At 47.0% G+C, this 23,251-nt stretch overlaps 1 protein-coding gene across 2 annotated transcripts; it reads right to left on the reverse strand.

Moving 5' to 3' along the window:
* Positions 1-856: 856 nt before the first annotated feature.
* On the reverse strand, positions 857-18,584 carry LOC104637356 (solute carrier family 22 member 2-like). 2 transcript variants are annotated; one of them, XM_075748498.1, is made up of 12 exons: positions 18,133-18,584; positions 16,521-16,624; positions 13,095-13,249; positions 12,132-12,300; positions 10,613-10,727; positions 9,943-10,049; positions 9,562-9,776; positions 7,378-7,486; positions 6,549-6,661; positions 5,502-5,601; positions 4,062-4,124; positions 857-3,925 (listed from the first exon to the last, which is right to left on the reverse strand). In XM_075748498.1, exons 1-12 carry the CDS (start codon positions 18,541-18,543, stop codon positions 3,844-3,846), a joined length of 1,743 nt encoding a protein of 580 aa, XP_075604613.1. In that variant the 5' UTR covers positions 18,544-18,584; the 3' UTR covers positions 857-3,843. The 2 variants fall into 2 exon arrangements, with proteins under 2 accessions (XP_075604613.1, XP_075604614.1); XM_075748499.1 differs by lacking the exons at positions 12,132-12,300; positions 13,095-13,249.
* Between the last annotated feature and the right edge of the window lie 4,667 nt (positions 18,585-23,251).

The raw sequence follows: 23,251 nt of genomic DNA on the forward strand, positions 1-23,251 counted from the left end.
AATTTTATCAAAAATACTATGTTGAGACTCCAGTCAGAGTGGGAAAAGCATTACAGCTGCCAGGGGACTGAGCCCACCACCGTCCTGCTCCACTGGAGGCTTAGGACGGGGCTGGGGCCAGGACAGAGCTGGGCTTTGGAGCGAGCTGGGCTCAGGCTCAGGGACCGGCAGGACCCTGAGCTGGGATTTGGCCAGGGGTCCTCTGCCTCAGGGGGCAATGCTGGGTCTGCAAGGAAATAGCCTGCACCTTTCACATTTTTCCTAGTCCTTCCCACTTAGCAACTGTGGCAGTTTTGTGCTTTCAGAGGAAAACAGGCACAGCAGTACTGTGGCTCCTCTTCGCTGCTTCTGTCTTGTTGGTCCCTAGCGCTCTTGGGGAATGCTGGCTTTCAAGAAGGATGCTGTATGTGGGGCACAAGATACTGCTGCCATTTAACGACCATCTGCAGGAAGAGAGCTTCCAGCTGAGCAAAGCATTGCTGGCCTCTGGCAGGCGGTGTGCTATTCCCCCAGGATTGCTTCCTGCGGTGGTGGTATGGTGATCTTGCCCTTGTTTCTGACTGGCCTGAGCCCCAGTTAATGGTCAGTGTTGCTGTGAAGGGTCTCAAAGGCAGGGAAGCATGTTGTCCAGCGAAACAGGGCCATGACCAGGTTGCTCTGAGAATGTAAAAACAGATCTGGAGTGACATGACTTTGGCCCAGGCAGTTGCAAAACTAATGTTTGCTTCAGGGTCAGAGAGGAACAGTCTGGTCCTGAGATAGACAAAAGGGACAGTGAGGATGTAATTATGTGTCCTGTGGAGCTGGTGTCCTGCTGTGATGGCAGAGATGTCTGTGCTCTGCAACAAAAGAAATCTGGCAGAACAGCTGTCTTTATCAGAGTTCATTGATTTGAAACCTGTTGAAAACACTGTGCAGAAAGAAATGGGGGGAGGAGGCAAGAAATCAAGCAAAGCAAATACAAGTAACTACGCAAGCTGACTTTCTAGACCCTTACCCATACACTGGCATCTTTTTCCATAAGCACCGCTACTGCCACAGCAGGAGGTGCAGGGGTGGCAGGCTCTGGAGTGCCTTCACTTCACAAACACCTACAAGTCATATCAGCATTTCCTTCTGGTGGCACCTTAATGAGCAAATCTGCTTCACTGATTTCCTTGCTGGTGACCTTGTCAATTCATGTGTTGCCTCCTGGAGTTGGGAAGTCAGTGAAACATGTCAAATCTGCTCCAGCTGCACATGGTTGCTCTCTAAGTGCAGAGAGCCTTTGTGTCCTGGGTGCGTGGTAGGAGTGGATCTTCTCCAGGATATGAGACAAGCTGCCTAACATCCTGCTTTAGATAAAACAACATTTTGCCAGCTTCCCTTCCCATTAACAGGAGCTGAAGCTTGTCTGTTCCTGGGGCTGCTGGAGTATAACCAGCTTGGTGGCAGGACTGTCTCTGGAGCTTGGGAAGAAGCATTTCAGGGCCCAACCATTGGCTGCCTCAGGCAACCCAGGGAGCACCTGGACATGTCTGTGTCCAGATTAATGAAAGTGAGACTGGTCTTTTAAGAAGACTTTGTCCCTTACCCAGCTACTTAAAACCACAGTATAGGGACTGTGCCTAAAGAGAACATAAAAACTCCATGTTTCTGGGTGCCTACCAACCTTCAGTAACTGAGGTTTGGAAAGAATTACTCTTTACTTCTACAAAGCTTCCGGTGTTCTCCCTGGCATTATCTGGTGGGCAGCCTGGCTGCAGATGTGGGCCAGGGCAGCGCTTCCTAAGCACATTCTTGTCCTCTGCCGTTGCTGTCAGCACTGACATCCAAACACTACCGTGTCAGCATAGCTGCCATTTGGAGACGCCAGTGCTAATTTTATCCCACCAAACATGGCCCCAGACTCTGTGGTGTATCAGAGACTCATTAAGGCTTATTGTCTGCAAGCTGTAATCTTAACATGGTTGTTTTGTCAAGGTGTGCATGTGTTCCTGAATTGGCAGAAAATCCCATCTTACAGGTCAGTGCAAAGCTCATGTGGTTTCCATCTCCCCTATTTATTGTGTCATCAAAAAAATGCATGTGCTAAATTTTATTTGCAGTTTGTTCCAATCTAATCCCTACTGTATGGCACTGTGTCATCCTACGTTCTGTAAATGTTTTGAAATATGGAGAAATTGGGCCTTTTCCCAGAACTGGGGTTGGTAAGGAGACACCCCCAAATCCAGAGAATATACACAAGTTGATGAACATGATGTGAATCACATTTTAAGTGCTTCCAAAGACTTGTGGAGAGGACCCTTCAATCTTCAAAAGCACTAGAGCAGTGTTTTTTCCAGCATGTTATTGAGGGAGATCTGCTTAGACAGCCGTATCCTTTTTTCGGTTCATCTTTCCCCCCCACCCCCCACCTCAGTCCTTATCCCTTACAGCTGTTTTGGAGTTTGGCCATGCAAAAACCAAACTCACGGCATTAGGAAAACAAACATGCTGTCCTGATTTTTGGCTAGGAGAGAGTTAACTTTCACAAAAAGCTGGGAGGGTACGCAGCCAGGACAGCTGACCCAAACTAGCCAAAGGGATATTCCATACCATGATGTCATGCTCTGGATATAAGGGGGCAGCTGGCCGGGGAGAAGGGGGTCACTGCTCAGGGACGGGCTGAGCATCGGGTTCCGGGCAGTGAGAAAATTGCATTGTGAATCACCCACTTTATATATTCTTTTATAAGCATTGCTGCAGTTGTTTTCCTCTCCCTTTGCTGTCCTAGTAAACTGTCCTTATCCCAACCCATGAGTTTTACCTTTCTTCTGATTCTTCTCTCCATTCCACCGTGGGAAGGTGGGATGAGTGAGTGAGCAGCTGTGTGGTGCTAAGCTGCTGTCTGGGGCTAAACCGTGACATGTGTAAATACAAACATGAATATACTTTAATATGCACCGTGTCCTGTTATTGTTCATGCCTCTCCCAGTGGGTGTCTGTGATGAGGTTTTCTCCCTCTGCCTCATCACTGATCCCTAATGATGATGTAGTTGCATGCAGTCCCCCATGTCATGAGGCTTCACTGCCTCTAACTCCTCTTTGCCTTCCTTTTCATTTTCCAGCTTGCCTAATATCCAGTCAAATTCTGGGACGTCGAAGCTTAAAAGCCAGCCTGGGCTTAGAAGTACTTACTTTTTGTACTTATTTCTCTGGAAGAAGAGTAAACTGGGAGGGAAGAGGGGCTTCTGGATGTCCTGGACTCCCGAAGCGGGCTCTGCAGTGGCAGCGCTTGCTGCTGGGCAGCCAGAGCTGTCTCACAAAGCTGACCTGCTGGGCATCAGGACTGACTGGTGTCAGTCAGATTTAAAGGGGTGTAGGGGGAAATGTGACAGTAAATCAGTTACTGTGTACACATGCTTGCTTTCAGGCAGAATCAGGTGTAGCTTGGAGGAGGTGAGTTGGGGTCACGAATGCACTCCTCCTCACTACAGAAATGAACTGCGAGTGAGCAGCACAAAGAGATTTTTAGTTCTATAACAAGCAGAAGAGTGTTCGTTCATGAATTTCCCACTCACACCACACAAGTTGCTGCTGCCAGATGCCCTGGAATTCCAGAAGCATGAATGTGTTCAAAAGGCAAATAGAAAAATTTGTGGAAGGACGGTCCATGAGGGACTCAAGCAGAAATGCGGGCAGATGACCTCTGGCTCAGGAAGTCCCCAAGCCACAGACTGCTGGCAGCTGGGAAGGTGCAATGCAGAAAAGATCGCCATGTTGGCCTGGCTCGTCCCCTGCATGTGGTGTCAAGGGCGCTCTTCTTCCAAGTAACAAGCGATAGGACAAGAGGAAATGGCTTCAAGTTGCACCAGGGGAGGTTTAGATTAGGAAAAATTTCTTCACTGAAAGGGTTGTCAAGCATTGGATCAGGCTGCCCAGGGAAGTGGTTGAGTCACCATCCCTGGAGGTATTTAAAAGAGGTGGAGATGTGGCACTTAGGGACATGGTTTAGTGGTGAACTTGGCAGTGCTAGGTTAATGGTTGAACTCGATGATCTTAAAGCTCTTTTCCAACCAAAATGATTCTATGATTCTTACTTGGAGGCAGCTTCAGAAGTCAGAACGTGGAGATAAATAGTTTTTTCTTTGCTTCTTTCTTGCCTGCAGAAGGAAAGGGGAAAAGGCAGGTGATGCTCCTGGTGGCTTAAAGCATGATCCCCAAATAATCCATATGCTTATATTGATTGAAAATTGGGTTTAACAGATGTCTTATGAGAGGCAATTTTTTAAATGAGCTTAGATTATTTTGAAGAGCAGCAGAATAAGGAGTAAATTGGAGACTTTCTGTGGCCTCGTGGCAGCTGTGCTGCTGTCTGGAAATCCTATCATAACACTAGCAATAGCAACTTTAACTCTGGTATTTTCTACTGTAAAAGCTGTTATTCTAGGTGGTTTCTAAAGTAACATCTGGGTGTGTGGTTGCATGTATGGACTTCCTAACATTTCCTAGATGCAACCTTTCCCTGCTTTACCCTGTGCTACATTGCCATCCCTTTCTGGCCAGGCTAGGTCCTTTTCCTCCCACACCCAATTTTTTACCAGAACAAGTGTCTTTTTGGCTCTGCATCAGCTTCAGTGAATCTGAGCAACTCCTCCAGTGCCTGTGGAACTCTACCTTCACCCTGGGAGCTGCTCCAGCAGGTGCGAGTCGTGCCAGAAGGAGAAAGCACTGAAACCCTGCATTGCTCCCCAAATTTAAAAGCGCACCACCACCAGCTTTGTCCCCTTTGCGTATGAGCAACTCTAGGGGCATCAGTGGTCCCTTTACTGGCACAGCTGCACACAGGAGGTGAGACCGGGATGGTGAGCACACCTGGGCACACACAGGCTGCAGCTGGCAGCTACAGATGCTTAGGTGGGACTGCTAAGTTTTCAGGAGGGTAGTGTGACCAAGGGTTGTGTTCCCTGGCTTTATTTTGCACAGGTACAAAAGCCAGCTCAAGTAGTGTTTCCATGCCATCAACCTGCTCACCTTTCCCTGAGGAGCGGTGCCTTCACCCCTCTGCCTCACCTTCCCTGGGCAGGTAGGATGGCTGAATGAGCTGCTGAAAGCTCCCACCACTGTGCCGTGGTGGTCTCCTGCCTGAAAGCCACCTTCAGCTGCCGGCAGTGGCTGACAGTGGCAGGGAGGACATGTTTCCCCATGCTGACAGATGCCTCTCAAGGCAGAGCGGCTGTATGCGCTGCCTGAGGAGCGACTGAAGCCCAGATTGATGCTTTTCAGATGGCCGGTGAAACCACCCTCCACGCCTTCTCTTACTGTCTGGCTCCTGTGTAAGGTGTTAGGGGATTCTGGCCAGATCATACAGGAGAGCCCAGGACCCGATGTTGCTACTAGGGATCAGGTACCCACAAGCCATCCACTGTATTTACACATCTACAACCCAACCCAACCGATCCTTGGAGATGTACAAGAAATGTTTTTTTTAGCAGATTTTGCAAATGTAAAGGAAAGTTGCTCTGCTCTTAATGCCATACCTGTGCAGATTTTCAGCATCTTCAATGGTCTCAGGCAGATTCTTTCCCTTCATCTCAGGTAGGAGCAAAACCAAGCCACCGTCGATTAAAACGATCACAGCTGCAAACACAGAACAAGGATCACGAAGGCAATGCAATCGTCATGCCCGAGTTTAATTCCAAGTCACTAATTAATTCTCACTGAGACACAGCTGCCCTGACAATTGAATAAGGTCTCCTCGAAGTGATAATAATGTTTGGCTTTTTATCTACATGATTCTCATTTTTCAGAGTAATTGCTGACGTTTCTGAGGTGCATCTGAGGCCTGGAAAGCCATCCTGGGTCACAGACCCAGGGATGGTCTGGCTCCCTTGCTTTGTGCACACAATGCAAAGGAAACAGATTTTTGGCTCTGGTTGTCCAGCTGGCATGGGATTGGGGTGACACTAGCTGTCATCCCCACTTTTGACTAGATTAGGACACGCACAAAAGGTTGCTACCAGCTCACCTGGTCAATTTCACCTTCTGATTAGTTTTAGACCCTGCTATGACCAGGGCAGACGGTGCATGCAGGCACACCTATTTGAATACACGCAGTAGCAGACATTCTAGGCAGCCCTTTTTTTAGGGTAGTAGCCATAACATTAGGGCTGACATGCTGCTTTGCCATCCTAAATTGCCATGGGATCCTTGACAGACTGAGGTGCCAGCAAGAGGTGAAGTGTGACTTTTGTGCAGGGAGGGAAGAGGCCATCCCGCTCGGACCTCATGCCCTGTAACCATGCTGTGGGTGGGAGGGGCAGAACCCAAAGACATTCTTCCCTTGGGAAGGGCTCAACACTTGGAAGAGCTGTCCCAAAAATATGGGGTCCCCTTTATTGCAGAAGGGGCGATTTTGCTACAACTTCCAACCACACAGATGAAACAGACTTACTAAGCTGCATCTTACATGTGTACACATGTGTACATACATCTGTCCACATTTTTTTTTTTTTAAGGCAGGAAATAGATCACCAAACTTATTCATCTAGGCTGTGGCCAACCGACCCGTCTCGCAGCTCTCTTACCAAAGATGACCAGGGGCAGTTCGTGCCAGACCTCTGCCAGTCTGTACACGAGGAAGGGCGTTATAATCCCACCAAGGTCGCACATGGACGAGCAGACGAGGACTCCCAGGTTCCTGCAAAGCACGTGCACACACACAACGTGTGCACACATACACACACACATGTCACGGGCTCTGCCTGAGTGTGCAGCACCCTGGCAGGACCCACAAGAATTCGCCCAGCCCTGCTGTGGGGATGAGCGGGTCCGCACCCTGCCTGGGGGATTTGCAGCTGATGGGAGGAGGGATGGCCCATGAGCCGCAGAGAGGAAAAGACAGGTAACAACCTGGGGCTTAGGAAGGGGCTTAGAAAGGCCTGGCCCCTATTCTGGTGAACGTAATCAAAAAAGAGCAGAGACAGAATTCTCCCTTGGAGAAAAACCACAAGATGAAATGGGTGAGGAAGGAGAGACACAAGGCAAGACATTAAGACTAACTCTGTATTGGAGGAGGGAGGTTAATGAGCATTTAACTTCTCCTGGTTCACTGAACTGCACTGGAAGGGGAGCCTGAGGGTGTCTGGGAAGGTTTCTTACACATCCCCTCAGAAACCCCAGTGCTGGGCTCAGAAGAGGGGAAGGGGCTTTGGCCAGGGAAAGCGGTGGATTTCTACTGCACCACCTAGCAGCTCTCCTCCACAATGTATAAAAGTGTGCTTTATACATGCAAACGCCTCTTCCAGGGCAGTGCATGAGCCACGGGCTCCCCCAGCTGCATCCACAGCCCTGGGTTGGCCTCTCCCAGAGAAACACCCAGTGCTTTTACCAGCTAACAAAAGATTTCTCACTTACCTGAGAAATGTTGGATACAGCTCAGGATTTACCACACAAATAATTTCATAGCACATGGTAATTCCCATCCTGCCCAAGCAAGCTCCAGTCATTTTAAGCCAATAAAGAGCTGGAAAGACATTGTGCACCTTAAGGTTGTAATACAAAACTACCTTGTTTTCTGCTCTTGACTTAAAATAGCATTAAAGGTTTAATTTAAGGAAACAGTAAGTTTGCCATCATGAAAGGTCAAGAGGACAGCACATGATGGTGTTCCGTTTCACTCAATAGAGAATTTATAATGCAATTGTCCTGTGATTTAAGCAAATAACCAAGAGACGAGACTTTGCTAGGTTGCTGTCAGAGAGGAGAAATCAATGATACAAAGTAGCTTGGGTTTATCCTGTGCATTAACCAAAAGCTTATGTAAGACATCATTTCTTGCTTGCAATAAAACTAAACAGAGGGCAGCTGCAGTGTTTGGTAGTTGAAACCTACTTATCAGCAAAATGCTCCTTACTTTTGCACAGAGGCTTCTGACAGCTTTCAGGCTGGAACAAGTTTGTGTTGCCTCCCTGTCTCTCAGTGTGTGCTCTACAATTGCTTTCACACCTGGAGCTACAGATGTCTGTTGCAAATAAATGAATATCACAGCCCTGTGCATAGGGTCAGCCCAGGACACCTCTGTGTGCCATGTGGGCTTTTAGATCCCCAACTGACCTTGGATTGTGAGGTCAGATGTTTCAGCTATTAGCGCACTCGGAGCGTTGAGTTTCTCCCTCACTTAGCCATCTGGGGGACTCATCAAGCCCTGGGCGTTATTTTACTGACCCACAGCTGCTGGTAAGCCCTGCCAGCAGAACCTCTCTGGAGCCGAGACACCAGCCACTGCTGCGTGTGGGTTGCAGCAATCGCAGCTGTGGGAGTCCAGGGCCGTCCCGGCCTCCCCACTGGGGCTCTGTCTGCCCCACCGCCCCTGCAGAGTCAGCCTGGGTGAAAAATAACCCTTTTCTGGAGGGCTGGACTTTGGGCTATGGGCTTTGAAGGTGGCTCAGCTCGGGGCTGGCAGTGCTGACGCAGGCAAGGGGGGAAGGCTGGGGTCTCTGCTAGTGGGTGCCACCGGCAAGCCCGGCAGGGCATTAAACCATGGACTGAGCCGAATTGGCAGCAATGTCTTCACCGGCCATACCTGTCTCCTGTGCAAGGTGCTCACCCGGGCACTGCTGCTCCCCATGCCCTGGCACAGGCAACAGCTGCGGGGCCGCAGGACTCCCACCCCTGCGCTCCCCCAGCAAAGCCCAGCGGCCCCTTGCATAGCCCTTGCACTCCTCAGTCGTCTGTTAAAATGCGTTTCCATTGTTTGGACACTTTGAGGGTTTTGCCCATTTTTCCATAACATTTTGTGGTTTTGTACTTGTTCCTCCATGAACTCATAGTTGTTTGGCACTGTTATGCCTGTGGTTTCAGTCTAGTTGTATTCCATAAAGAGAAAGGAAAGATGTGTCATTCCGTGGCCCTTAAGGGACACGTTGCTTTGAGACTATGGCCTTGGAGTGAACACCTAGCTAAACAAAGCCAAGTGCCTGTCATGATGGTTGCTCAACATCCTACATTCATGGCAGCAGCACTGATGATGGCAGAAAGCATTTATGGTACCCAGATGGTGTTTTAAGTGTGTGCATGTGCCCATACATTTTCCTTTTAGAAACAGAAAACATGGAGATTTTTGGATGAAAACCCTGAATTGTGCATTCAAATCCAAATTTTAGGCCAGAGAAAAATTGTGGACTTAACATGGGGTGCTTCATGATCAAGCACCTGCAGACTTGCCGAGAGAAGTGGTAGATGCCCCATCCCTGGAAACAAGGCCAGGTTGGATGGGGCTTTGGGAGGTTGTCCCTGCCCATGGCAGGGAGGTGGGAACTAGATGGCCTTTGAGGTCATTTCCAACCCAACCGTTCTATGATTCTATGATTCTATGTTTTGATGCCATTTTTGAAATTTAATTCACCCCATTTCTCCAGCCTCTCATTAGCTGGTATAAATGCTGATGGTGGGACATATATTAGCTTTTATGGTATTGGTCTTCATTGGATCACAATACTGACATGGGCCAGGTTAACAGGGATTGTTTTCCATTTTTCCAGGGCAATAACCAACAGACAGGGAGAGAATTCATTGATGGAGGAGGTTTGCGTGACTCACTGTCTGGGACTAATGCTGCAACGAGGCAAGCACCACCTGCCATCACGTTTGCCGCAGCCCAGGGGTAGCGACGACCAATGCGATCCAGTGTTAGCATGAGGATGAAGGCGGCTGGAAACTCAACAAGCGCAGAATAGAGGAAATCCAGGTACATGTTCCCAGCGGCTATTCCCATGTGCATGATGAGCCCCTGGTAGAGGATGGAGCTTGTGAACCTGGGCAGAGAACAGGGTGCAAATGAAGACAAACGTTTTGGGAGAGAGCTTATGCAAAGAACTGAGATTTACAGCTGGCTGGGAGCAAAACAGGCTTAAATCAATGATGACAATTTAGGGCACTGAATCACACACCTCTCTCTGGGCTGCAAAAGCCTTCCCTTACCAACTGTACATCAAAATGCACGTGTGTTTTCTGATCTGAGGTGTCCTGACCAGGTCTAGAAATGAAGGTTTCCGCTTTTCTCCATCTTCATCTTCAGAGTTGAGATTCTGGGAGCACAAGCAACAGAACAAGAGATTACAGTGGACAGGAGACAGGGTGGTGACCACTGCAATTAATATTTTCCTCTGGATTAATGGGAGGATAATGGTTTTCATTTGCCAGTTAAGTTACTGAGGGCAAAATAACTTGTGCAGAGTGTTTTGGGGAAAGGAAACACAAATATTTATATATACAATCTTCATAATTATGTAGCCCTGTGTATGAGGCTGTTGCATGGCATGAAGCAGCATTTAAAAAAAATAATGAATAAGGATGTTCTGGAATTTTAAGTCATGAGATTTGGAGCCATGGAGTTGTTTAATGTTGATTGATGCTACTTAACAAAGAATTTTTCTTGTCTACTGTCTATTTTTGCAAGCCTCTTTTCCCACATATGCTCTGCAAGGGTCCTAGGCAGTCAAAGACAAGAAAACTCACTTGCCTTTGCTTTAGGGAACAGTGTTGCTTTTGGTTGCCAAGCTGCTCCCTACTCTAGCCCCAAAACAATCCTAAACTCATAACATTATTTGCCTTGAGGTTCGCATATCTGCAGCAAATGCAGTGCAGTCACCTGGAAAGAGAGAGGTAGCTTCTTCTTATTTCCCTTGGCGATGCGCTTAATAACTTCCATAGCTTTGTCATTTTGCTTTTGAGATATGAGCCACCTGGGAGACTCAGGCAGACACCTGCAACACACATAAGCATGACAGCTATGTGGAAGGAAAATGCACATTACTGGTACACAGAAAATGAAAATGGATCTGAGTTTCTCAGGCTGGGATCCTATGGTGTATTGCATATCCAAGGGTGGTGGTGAACTCAGTGGTAGCTGTGTCTGTCCATGACTGCATTCTGATTTGTGCTCCGCTTGAATGACAACATAACGCGATTTTTTATTTTTTTATTTTGTAAGGGTAAAACCAGTGTATTACAGTTTGGAAACATTAGTCTAAGATAAATTCTGTTGACCTGTTTTAGAAATGGCTAATAGTCTGTGGATATAAAAAAAACCCAGCTGTAAACCCAATCCTTCAGCTTCTCCATGTTAAAAATAAACTCTCTCTCCCCCCGCCCCCCCCCCCCCCCCCCCAAAAGCCCTCCCAAATCTGTTCCCTGATCTGGTTATGGAATTTTCTAAGGAGCATTTTCACTCAATTTTTTTGTAAATAGTCATCAAATTTTGCACTTAAAAATGTCCTGGTTTCAGCTAAGGTAGAGTTAATTTTCATTCTGGTAGCGGGTATGGTGCTGTGTTTTGGATTTAGGATGAGAATAATGTTGATAACACACTCATGGTTTTAGTTGTTGCCAAGCAGTCAAGGACTTTTCAGCTTCTCATATTGGTCTGCCAATATGCAGGTGGGGGGTGCCCAAGAAGGTGGGAGGGGGCACAGCCAGGACAGCTGACCCCAGCTGGCCAAAGGGATATTCCATACCTTACAATATCATGTTCAGCATATACCTGGCAGGGGGCAGGGGAAGGCAGTTGGCTGGGAGGGAGTGCAGCTTGAGAACTAGCTGAGCATCAGCTTTGGGTGGTGAGCAATTGTGCTGTGCATCGCTTGTTTTGTGTATTCTTTTATTATTATTATTGTTGTTGTTGCCTTCCTTTTCTGTCCTATTAAGCTGTCTTTATCTCAACCCACAAGTTTTACCTTTTTCTTTCTTTTCCTTTTTGATTCTCTCCTCCATCCCGCTGTGGGGTGGGGGAGTGAGCGAGCGGCTGTGTGGTTGTTTTAGCTGCCTGCCGGGTTAAACCACAACAACAATAAAAAGCAATTTTAATCAATGATTAGAAAAACTCACTTCTCACAGTAGCTCAAGTACTGTTCAAGAAATAGTTTGTGATGGGTGGCAAGGACTCCAAACACAGAAGTGTTGCCACATTTTGCAGGTAGATCCCTGCTCTTAGGTCATTCAGAGTAAACCCCTGGGCCCCTAGGGAGAACAGCAACAGAAAAATGCCAGATCTGAGGCAACGTCATCTTGCAACTCCTGCGTGTAGCACTACGGCTGATCACTTCAACTCCCAGTTACAGTCCCCTGTTTTTGGCTCGGCATTGCTGGGAGATCTAACAGCGGGCACTTACCAATAGTAGAGCAGGAAGAAGAAATTGGGCAGCGTGACCGTAAGCTGGAGCCACCTCCAGTGCGGAAGCGCATAAGCCAGGGCAGTGAGGACCAGGAGTCCCAGGCTGAAGGCAAGCTGGTAAATGATGCCCGTTGCCCTGCGGTAGTTAGAGCCAACAAATTCTGCAACTGCAAAGACAAGTTGCATGAGCAAAAATAAATTGGTTTGGAGAGGCGGGGGAATGTAGCTCCTGCCAGCTAATACCATGCGGAGTCCCTGTGCTCAGCCGTGCCCTTGCGCGGGTTCGGGTTGGAAAGCAGAGCAGGTCTGGGTCCCTGGTGTAAAGCATAGGGCAAGTCCTCACCCTTCCTCCTCTGCCAGTCAGCTGGGGACTTCACCCCTGCTTTTGAGGGCCTGACCCATCAACACAGGGCAAAAGTTGCTTTCTTCCTCCCACTCCTACTAGCTAAGAACTAAATGGGAAAATAAAATAGACGGCTGGCATTGCTTGCCTCCATCTCCTTCCTGCCGTACAGCTTGGGAACAGAGCCTCCCTCCCCACCAAACATGTGAAACAGCACGGCAAAAATCGTTTTGGCACCAAGGCTGTGAAACATAAGCGTTGTCTCTCACAGCACCACTTGCTGCCTTTCCTGAAAAAGCGTCATACATCTTCTCAGCTTTTTCAATTAGTTCCTGTCTCTAGACCTTGTCCTTCATTTTGACACATGCCTCTCCAGATATGAACGCTCCCTAGTTTTCCGAGCTGCCTCCTAATTATTCAATTTATGTCTATGAGCTGGTGCAAGCTTTGGTCATAGACACCTGCATTTAAGCAAAGAGGTGCAGCTTGGCAGTAAATAGCACAGTGTCACTGTCTGCTCTTGTTACACATGGTTCCTTAAAAATTAGAAGGCACCAACCGGGGTCAGCCTAAGTGGGGGTTTCCTACTCGGAAAGTGTAATTGCAAGCTGCCGTAACTGAGGACGTAGCCTGTCAGCCAGCCTCCCTTGCTGACCAGTCCCTGTATCAGGCGGAAGATCACCGTCCAGGTGTAGCTCGGCGCAAAGGCCATGAGAACCCCTGAGGCCAAATTGATGAGGATTGTGACCAGGAGGCAGAGTTTGCGGCCAAACCTGCGGAGGGAAAGAAGAAAAGAGAAGAAATGGGTTCAGCTGCCAGCAAGGTAGGGTGGCAAGCCAAAGGGTTTGAAGAGGCTGGAGATGGTCCCTGTCCCCCTCTTCTCTGTTCATTTTAGGTAGGAGTCTGCCTCTGTTCTTCCCTTTCCAGCATTTTTCATCTTGATGGAAGCTCAGGGGACTCCCCTGTCCTGTGTTTTCAGGTCATCATTCACTTCTGGTTAATGACTTAGCTAATGAGTTCAAGAAATGCTCTGGTGTGGCTTTTCAGCCCTTCTTTCAGAGCTGCAATAGCTTTTTAATGGGAATCTTGTTCAATAACTGTGATCGTTACCTATTTTCTCCTCAACCTTGGTTGACAAGCATTTCTTGAAGAGGGTCTTGTATATCCGTGTTATTTGTCATTCCCTGTATCACCATGACTCACTGGGAGTCAGAAATAAATTGTTTCCAAATGAAACAAGCTTACTGGAACACTGGAAAGACATTTTTTTTCTAACTGACAGAGATGTATATTCAGTTAGAAGTATGATTTATAAAACCCATTAAATTAGTCAATGTCCACTAACAAAAATAGCATGATAATAAATGCCAGCCAAAGTAAATGTCTTCTGTTCTCCATAATAACATCAGCAGATCCCATCACTCCAACTCTCCTCCTGTCACAAGCCTGACATACAGACATTTTTGACTTGCCTTAAAGGCCAGCCCAAAAGCCTCTCATCAGACCACGAGAGGAGTCCTCTCCTGAGAAGGCCCTTTCCCAGTGCCCCAGCTCTGAATGGTGGAGGGGCAATGCTGCATGTTAGCACTGACCTCAGGAGCTCTCTAGGGACACAGAGGTGCCACTTCCAAGAGACCTATGATTCTTGAATGTCAAAGTCAGCGCCTGGATGTGTGCCCAGAGACCGATCAAGTAAATGAGTAGGTCTAATGTGTCAGGGAGAAGCACATTTGGGAAGAGCTTATGAAACCTCCCCTGAAGCACCGGAAACATTTGCAGGAGTTGTCCCAAGTACAGGAGGTTGCAGCAATCTCGTGCACAGGAAAACTAGCACTCCAGCTGCACTCAGGCTGTCTGATGAGACGAGGATGGATATGTCAAATCCAGGAAACACAGAATTCACAGGCCTTTTTCGCACTCCCTCTACTAAATTTGAGGCTTCTGGAATTGTTTTTGCTCTAAGCACAACACTCTGGGTATGGGATTTTGTACTGCCTTTGGGGCCCACAGTGAACTGGGGCAGGATGGCAGTGAGCAGAGCAGTAGAAAACCCCTTAACGATATGACATGCATGTGCTTTATCTTAGCAGCAATGATATCCTACTCCCTCATGTCTTTTCATACTTTTGCTTGATAATAAGCCTTGCTAAAAAGATCCTTCAGTATTTTGACACAGAGAGAGCACATTTCAGATATAAATGGCTGTGGGTTTGCGAGCTCCAGTTTCTATTGGTGCGCACAGCCACACGCTGCCAACAAATGCCTTTGCTAGTGAACGTGATTGCTTAATCCACCACTGTGCTGAAAAGGTGATCTAAAGAGTGGCGGCTCTGATGGTTGCGGATCTGCTCACTGCTGTTTCATGTCCTGTCATGCCTGGATGAGCAGCTGCTATGTATTCCCTCCTTTGCTCCCATAAGCTGTGTATCATTATCGAAGGGTCAGTTCTGGGAAAAAGGATAGAATACTTTAAAATTCACTAGAAGATTGGCTAGAAAACAAGAATTTGAATTTAAGGGAGAGGATGGGGGGCTGACATATGTTTCTGATGTGAAAAAGGAACCAAGATCTTTCAAAATGTGTGTGAAGAAAACCAAAAATTGGTGTAAGCGTGTCAACCTTTGTCCTTCAAATCAGACAGGGGATCCCAGCTGAGGACTGAATGTAGGACCTTTGTGGTACTGCTGTAGCCATTTGATGTCTTTCACCTGAGAGATCTTTTTGCCAAAGGTGTAACCACACACAAGATATGGCCGGAAAGAGTTACTTTGCTAAATCACTATCTGCTGATGAAAACATCTGTTTAAGCAGAAAGCTTAAAAAACCCATGGTTTGGTTCACTGGCAGTAAGGTAATGGTTCACTGAGGACTGGAAAGTGGTCTGTCCAGCCCATGCATAGATGAGCTTCTTCACAAGCAGGTTTGTCGGTGCGGAGGGACAAGTTGGGGTTAGCTAAGACTGTGGTAGCCACTTTCTCCACAAAGGTGGTATGCACAACCTAACTGATGATGTGTTTTCCTGCAATGAAACATAGGAGCAGGGACCAGCAAGACAAACACAGTCCCATTCTTATTTTGTGACACTGCAGAAGTATTATGGGGGATGGCTGTGCCCCTTCCCATAGACCTTCCCCCTTGGAGGAGGGAGAAAGTGAAAAGAAGGGAACGGTGGCAATAGCTGTCCAACAGAGATGGTTTTGGGGCCTGATCAGCATGGGAGGAAAAGCTTATTGTGCTCTCCTGTGTTTGGAGAATACAAAGAAAAAAAAAAAAACAAAAACATTTCTCTGAGACAGACTGACTCTACAGGAGGATTGTTCACTTTGTGTTACCTTCACCTCTTTAAATTCCAGTCTTAGCCTCTCGCCATTTTACTGAAAAATTTGGTAAACTTGCACAGGAACGTCAGCTACAAAGCATAATTTTTTTTCAGTCTAGCCTAAAAAAAAAACCCCACTGGGCAGATATATGGCACAATGACATTTGTGATGGAAAAGAGGTGATGGGGGATAATAAGGTCTGGATCCGGCTACATACAGAGTCAACTGAGAAAAAAAGGGACCAAAGAAAATTTAGGAGGGAGCAACTTGTTCTATTTCTGTATCTGAGAAAAACTCTCCTATTTTGAAACTGATCTATGGCCATCTGGATACTGTTAAAATTAATGTGAAACAAATTTGTCACAAAGATAGGCAGATAGTTCTCAGCGTGTGAGTTAAAATTTCATCTCGCATTGCAGTTTGCCACTGTGAAAGAAAACAAAATCTCTTCACTTGTGAATGTGCAATTTCCCCATGGAGCCACTGAGAGGCTCTAAAAGTGGAGCAAGACCAAGGCATTTCTGTGGATTCCTGGGTCACAACAACCTTTGAAAGCAGGGGCTTAGGAACCACCATCCACCCCTTTGTAAGTGACCCATGGGCCTTTTGAATCTAGTTTTAATTGCATTCATTTCCTCTGAATCGTGAATGTTCTTCAGAGACATGCAGAAAGTAGATAACCAGAGGAGACAGTTCATCTCACACCTGTCTACATACTACGTACCTGTCTGCTATGTAGCCAATGCTCATGGAGCCAATAAAAAACCCAGCATTCACACACGACTGGAAGAGGTCCACCTTCCAGGAGTCCTCACACACCAGGTTAAACTGCAAGGGCAACCACAGTTAAAAGTGCGGGAATGCTCAACACAAACCATGGCTGTTCAAAGAGGAAGGAAACCAATGACACACAACTAGAAAACAGGCTCCAGAAAAGAAATCCTCTAATCTTTTAAACTAACATCTGCAATACATCTTGTCTGGATTTTCCCAAGCCTTGTGGAAAAGTTACACCCTGGAAAATGATTGCACAATGACACATAAGGAGAGTGAGACAGGGAGAGAAACTTTGAATGAACAAATTAAAAAGCGCAGAAAAATCTCACCCTCTCCTCCCCACCCATCTCCTTGAAATTTGGAGGACGCTTGGAGCATCATTTCCTTCCCAGATGCTAAGGCCTGTCTAACCGTGTATTATCTCACAGTGTGAAAGCGGTGCCAGGCATGAGAGGTGGCGGGGCTGCCATGAGCCCTGCCGGCAGGGAGCCCAGAGGTGACTGTCCCGCTCCTCATTAGCACTGGCAAAACACCCAGAGTTTGGTTGACTTTTCTCTGCAGTGAACCAGTATTCCGTAACTTGCTTTTGATTTACAATTAACAAGTTAATAACCCATGACCAGCAAGGGGAGGAGGGCAAACTGGTGCATTCTCTACAGCTGAAATATTCAGGTGTAACTAGGCTTCAGCCCAGAAAGAAGCATTAATGTCTTTGGCTGCTTATTTAATCTCTTTCTAACCCGGAGAAGTTTGCTGGGGCCATACCAAACAGCTCAGATCAGTTTCTCTGGCTCAACTGATGTGGAGGATGGCTGGGAGTGCTCTTCTCTGCCCCAACCCATCTGTCCCAAGGGAAAGTGAGGTGGAGTTGGTTTGTAATGATGATGATAGTGAAGCAAGGGAATATGAATACCCTGCCTGAGGAAGCTGTGAAGTATCCAGTATCAAAGTTTTTTAAGAATGGGTTACAAAAACATCTGCTAGGTGTGATTTAGGTACAGTTAATACAGATTTGGGACTGGAGGAGAAGTAGAAGAGATCTCCTTTGAGGTCCTTCTTATGCTTCAAGTCTCTACATGCCTTTTAGACTGTTAGTACTTGTTTGCACAGTTTTTCACTTTCTAAACTATCTGGTTTAGATAGTGTAGGTTGGAAGAAAAGAATGCTGCTGTTGCTAACTCATTATCTGAAAAATTTAGCCTCATCTTCTACTTCTTGTTCATTGTACGTGAGTATCTGGATTATCACCCACATGTACAATTCTTCAGCTTGGGCTACAGGGTGCTACCCTCAATTTGGTGACTGAAATACTGGATTATGAGAATAGCCATTGTCTGATTGATGACAAGCTTGCAGTATTATCCTCCCAGGAAAAGCAATAATTTCCCATTATTTATCCATATAAATCTTTGCTCTAAGTCCCTAGCAAGTCCTGATATTCACTATTTATTAGCAGTCAGGCTCAGGCTGTGCACCAAAAGCAAACTTTACCAATCCAACATCTTCTAGCTTCAAGGTGTGCATGCAAGAGTGATTTTGCTGGACAAACTATGTTTTACCTCAGTCACAAGAGAGGTCCCTGGGGAGTCGTAGACCCAGCCATCCTGGCAGGGACCGAGGGGGACGGTGCTCCCATTGCCCACGAGGCTGCCGAGGGGGTCGGTGCAGCTGACACCCGTCGCGTTCCAGTCCACCTCGTACCTCCTGCAGCGGCTGCCGAAACTGGCCCCGTGGCCGCCCCACTCGGGAACTGTGCGATTGAGCTGTTCCTCCAGGCTCCAGCCACACCGCTGGCTCAGCTCAGCCACCCCAGGGCTGAAGCAGCGATGCTCAGGGATAAACCCGAAGAAGACGACACCCACGTACACTGGGGTGAAGGCAGCAGACAACAGGCATAAGACAAAGAGGGCTTGTTTCTGAAAGAAGTCAAATTCTCCGATCTGTTCTAAAATGTCATCCAGGGTTGGCATCTTTGTATGTTGCAACTCATTAAATCATCTAACTCAGCTGCTTTCCAGGGCTTTGTCTTTCACTGAATGCTTAAACAACAGCTGAAAGTGTTTGCTCAAAACTCACAAATAATTAATTAACTTTGTCAATTGTCAAGCCATGCATCACAACCTTTGTTTCTCAAATGCCATTTCTAAACAAACTTTGGCTCTCTTGTTTTGGCCTCTGTTCTTCTTTTGTTTTGTTTATGACACACTTGAAATACAAGACCTGATGTCTTAGATTATGGCCCTCTCAATCTGTCACTGAGAGTCTGTCAGTGCACAGTATGGCGTAGGCGGTAATTCCTTTGTCCAGTATCTTCAGAGGCCGTAAATATTATGAAAGCAATGTTGTATATATACAGCTGAAGAACTCTATACTTGAAATTACACGGGATATAGATGACCGCGTGCGTGCTGCTTTGGGGGTGTAGTAGAAGACAACACAGAGAGGACACAACAGGGCAGATTTCTTTTAGGCACTTAACAGCTGAACAATAGTGTTGTGCCCCAAATAGGAAGCAGACCAGCCGCCGCAGTACAAGTTGGCACTTCTGAGTCAGAGGTGCCCAGACCAAACTTGCAGAGGGTCACACGCAGCCGCCCCGCACCCGAGAAGCTGAGAGTGACCCTGAGTCCCATCACCAGCCCTCGCGTACCCACCCTGCCCTCTGCCGCCTGCGGGCAGAGGCTGCTGTAAACCACAGCCCCGTCTCACAAACACTTTACCTTTATTTCATGTGAATTTATTAGACAATGCTAATGTGTAAATGTGTGCTTAAGCAATGGAGACATCCTCAGCCACTTTTTACTGAGGAGGATGATTAATGTCCTGTTCCCATAGCTGCGGTTGCATAAGGTCCTTTCATGTTGTTCCCAGTTTTCCTGCCCTGTAAACAATTAGCTTGTGTCAAATAATGCAAGCAATGATGGAGGACTGGAAGAGGTACAGTGCGGCTGATCATCAGTAGTGTGGATTTGGACAAAAACATCTATGGGCAAAGATTTCTGCCTGTGGATTTTCTGCAAACAGGTTTTATTACCCCTTCTAAGCCAAACTGTAATGACTTTGTAACCTGTTTAGTGCTTATGAAGAGAATCCCTGAGCAGTGAGTTTATTTCCCCCCGAGGAGCACTTGGTGACCTCTCTGAGTTCTATGAAGCACAAAACCAAATGATGAACTTTGGAGGAAAACAGAGGTGATAAGTAACGTGATATCTTACAGGGCTATTAATAAAAAGCCCTGTTGAGTTACAACAGCCGGCATACCTAGGAACCATCAAGAATCACAAATGAGACTGCTACTTAGTAATAAACATCTTTCCCAGCTAAGAAAAGACCAGACCTTTGACTGTTTACAACTAAACTGTTTACCTATCTCTGTTCAGGTCTGGTTTACATCAGAAGGAGGGAATGGGCTCCTGCCGCTGTTAACGCTCTAGGAACTCACTGCACTAGCAGCTTTTAAACCTGCACCCGCCTGCACACAGACTACTCAGCAGTGCGCATATTTGATGCATTTGTTAACAGATAGAACCTGGCTCAGCCAAAACCAAATTAAGTGCAACAAGAAGTGCATAAAGCATCCTGGAAATCTGCTTTACTCCCTTCCCTGATTCTGTCTAGTGTAGTTTCATGCTGGGGAGAGTGAGAAGGAAGATGGATGCAAGTGTTGTGTTCATATGCCAGTATGCTGGCAGAAGATTCTATCTCTGCTTTTGAGGCAAATTGATGTTCTTTCTCTTGGAAAACCCCCAATGTCACTTGAGTATTCTCTTGTATTGCCAGTAAGCAAAGTATTGTCCTACAGTGGGAGTGACCACTGAGTAGCTTCAGATATTGCATGATGTCGAGAGGTTTTCATTATTGACATCTGAGCTGCCCTCAAATACCCTGACGAGACTCCCTCCTGTGTATGGCAACACCAGTCTTAGGGGAACTGAGTGGTCCATCCCACCAACATAAGGGCATCTGAAGTGCCACCGACATAAGGGCATGTGACTCTTGTCACCTGGACACACCTGAGTGTTTTACTGTGATCTCTTTAAGATGTTTTGCAGCAGGATTTTTTTCCATTTCACTGGGGGCAGAGCAGTGAGTAAGCATGCACACAGTTCTGATGGTGGATCTGAGCATGTGTGAACGGAGGCAGCGTGACAGCTTTCCAGGGTGACATCCATACTGAGAAACTAAACAGGACTGTGTATGGGGCTCAAGCATTGTCCCATATCCACCCTACTTAATCTTTACAGCCTGACTCCCATTAGCACAGTCCTCACAACCTCCAGGCAGGTTTGGGGTGGTGGTGCCAGACAGGTTGTTTCTGGTAGGCAGAAGGCAAAAGATCACTCTGACTGGGGATGTAATATACAGATGAAAGCCATGCCCCATGTCTCCAGCAATAAAAAAAAATGGGCCTGCCCATTTTATTTATTAGCACAGATGCAGCATGACATCAATCAGCATATAATGTGTGAGGCAGCCAGAGGAGCAAAGTAAACAAAGCCTGAGCACCTCTGTTAGCAGAGGGCATCTGTGCCTCAGACAGAAGCCCTGTATTGCCCTGCAGTGACAAGTTTGTGAAACAGTGTCAGCTGTGACAGGTTTACTGCATATAATCAGTAATCCCTTCAGTTTACAGTAGTGAAGCATTGCCATGCCTGCTTTAAAACATGTCAGCCTTCCAAAAGCTGGGGTAAGCATTCCTGTATGCTGACCTTCCTGAGCTTTAGATTTATGATCACAGGGTTGGGTGAAATGTGAACAAAGCAAAGCCTAAAGCACTGCTGAAAAAAAATTACAGATACAAGACAAGTCTAATCCATCTATAAAAACAATGCATACTGATAATGATAGTTCATATAGCTCTTTTCTGTCAAACAATAGCCCTGATTCAGAGATCTGAGAGCATCTTCTAATGAAATCACTCCTGAAGACTGAGAAACTGAGGCAGAGAGATCTAACAGTCTAGCTCTTCAGAGGTACTGGTTTTCAGGCCTTTGAGAATTTACACTAAAACGATTTCCTAGACATGCTTCAGACAGACATTTACATTCAGGTCCCTCCTGAGATGTTCTCCTACAAGCCTTCCTGCATGAGTAAACATTTCTGCATTGAATTCCTTCTAGTGAGTCATTCTTTCATCCACACAGTTTAGTAATGATTTTGATTAGGTGCTTACATACGCATATGGACCTTATCACAGCTCTGTTTCCTATGAATATAACAAAGGCATAGATGTCCATCATATTTGAGAAGTCATGGCAGTCTGGCGCAGTTCGCACTGACTGGAAAAGGGGAAACTTAACCCCCACTTTTAAAAAGGGGAAGAAGGAAGATCCAGGGAACTACAGGCCAGTCAGTCTCACCTCTGTGCCTGGCAAGATCATGGAGCTGATCCTCCTGGAAACTATGCTCAGGCACATGGAAAATAAGGAGGTGGTCGGTGACAGGCAACATAGCTTCATGAAGGGCAAATTGTGCTTGACAAATTTGGTGGCCTTCTACAACAGGGTTGCAGTGTTAGTGGATAAGGGAAGAGCAATTGACATCATTTACCTGGACTTGTGCAAAGCATTTGACACTGTCCTGCATGACATCCTTGACTCTAAATTGGAGACACATGGATTTGATGGATGGACAACTCAGTGGATAAGGAATTGGCTGGGTGGTTGCACTCAAAGAGTTGTGGTCAACAGCTCAATGTCCAAGTGGAGAACAGTGACAAGTGGTGTTCCTCAGGGGTCGCTACTGGGACCGGCACTGTTTAACAACTTTGTCAGCGACATGGACCATGGGATCGAGCGCACCCTCAGCAAGTTTGCTGCTGACACCAAGCTGTGTGGTGGGGTTGACACGCTGGAGGGAAGGGATGCCATCCAGAGGGATCTTGACAGGCTGGAGAGGTGGGCCCGTGCAAACTGCATGAAATTCAACAAGACCAAGTGCAAGGTCCAGCATGTGGGTCAGGGCAATCCTAAGCACAATTAGAGGCTAGACGGAGAATAGATTGAGAGCATCCCTGAGGAGAAGGACTTGAGGGTGTTGGTGGACAAAAAACTCAAAATGATCCAGCAATGTGCGCTTGCAGCCCAGAAAGCCAACCGTACCCTGGGCTGCACGAAAAGAAACGTGACCAGCAGGTTGAGGGAGGTGATTCTCCCCCTCTACTCCACTCTTGTGAGACCCCACCTGGAGTACTGCATCCAGTTCTGGGGGTCCCAGTACAGGAGAGACATCGAGCTGTTGAAGCGAGTCCAGAGGAGGGCCACGAAGCTGATCAGAGGGCTGGAGCACCTCTCCTATGAGGACAGGCTGACAGAGTTGGGATTGTTCAGCCTGGAGAAGAGAAGGCTCCTGGGAGACCTTACAGCAGCCTGCCAGTACCTGAAGGGGGCCTACAGGAAAGCTGGAGAGGGACTATTTGCAAGGGCATGTACAGATAGGACAAGGGTTAATGGTAGAGTAGATTTAGATTAGATATAAGGAAGACATATGAGGGTGGTGAGGCTCTGGAACAGGTTGCCCAGAGCAGTTGTGGATGCTCCCTCCCTGGAAGTGTTCACCTTGAATGGATGGGGCTTTGAGCAACCTGGTCTAGTGGAGGGTGTCCCTGTCCCTGGCAGGGGAGTTGGAACAAGGTGATCTTTGAGGTCCCTTCCAACACAGCCCATTCTATTATTCTGT

Source organism: Balearica regulorum, chromosome 3 (assembly GCF_011004875.1).
Source record: "Balearica regulorum gibbericeps isolate bBalReg1 chromosome 3, bBalReg1.pri, whole genome shotgun sequence".
Taxonomy (NCBI): domain Eukaryota; kingdom Metazoa; phylum Chordata; class Aves; order Gruiformes; family Gruidae; genus Balearica; species Balearica regulorum.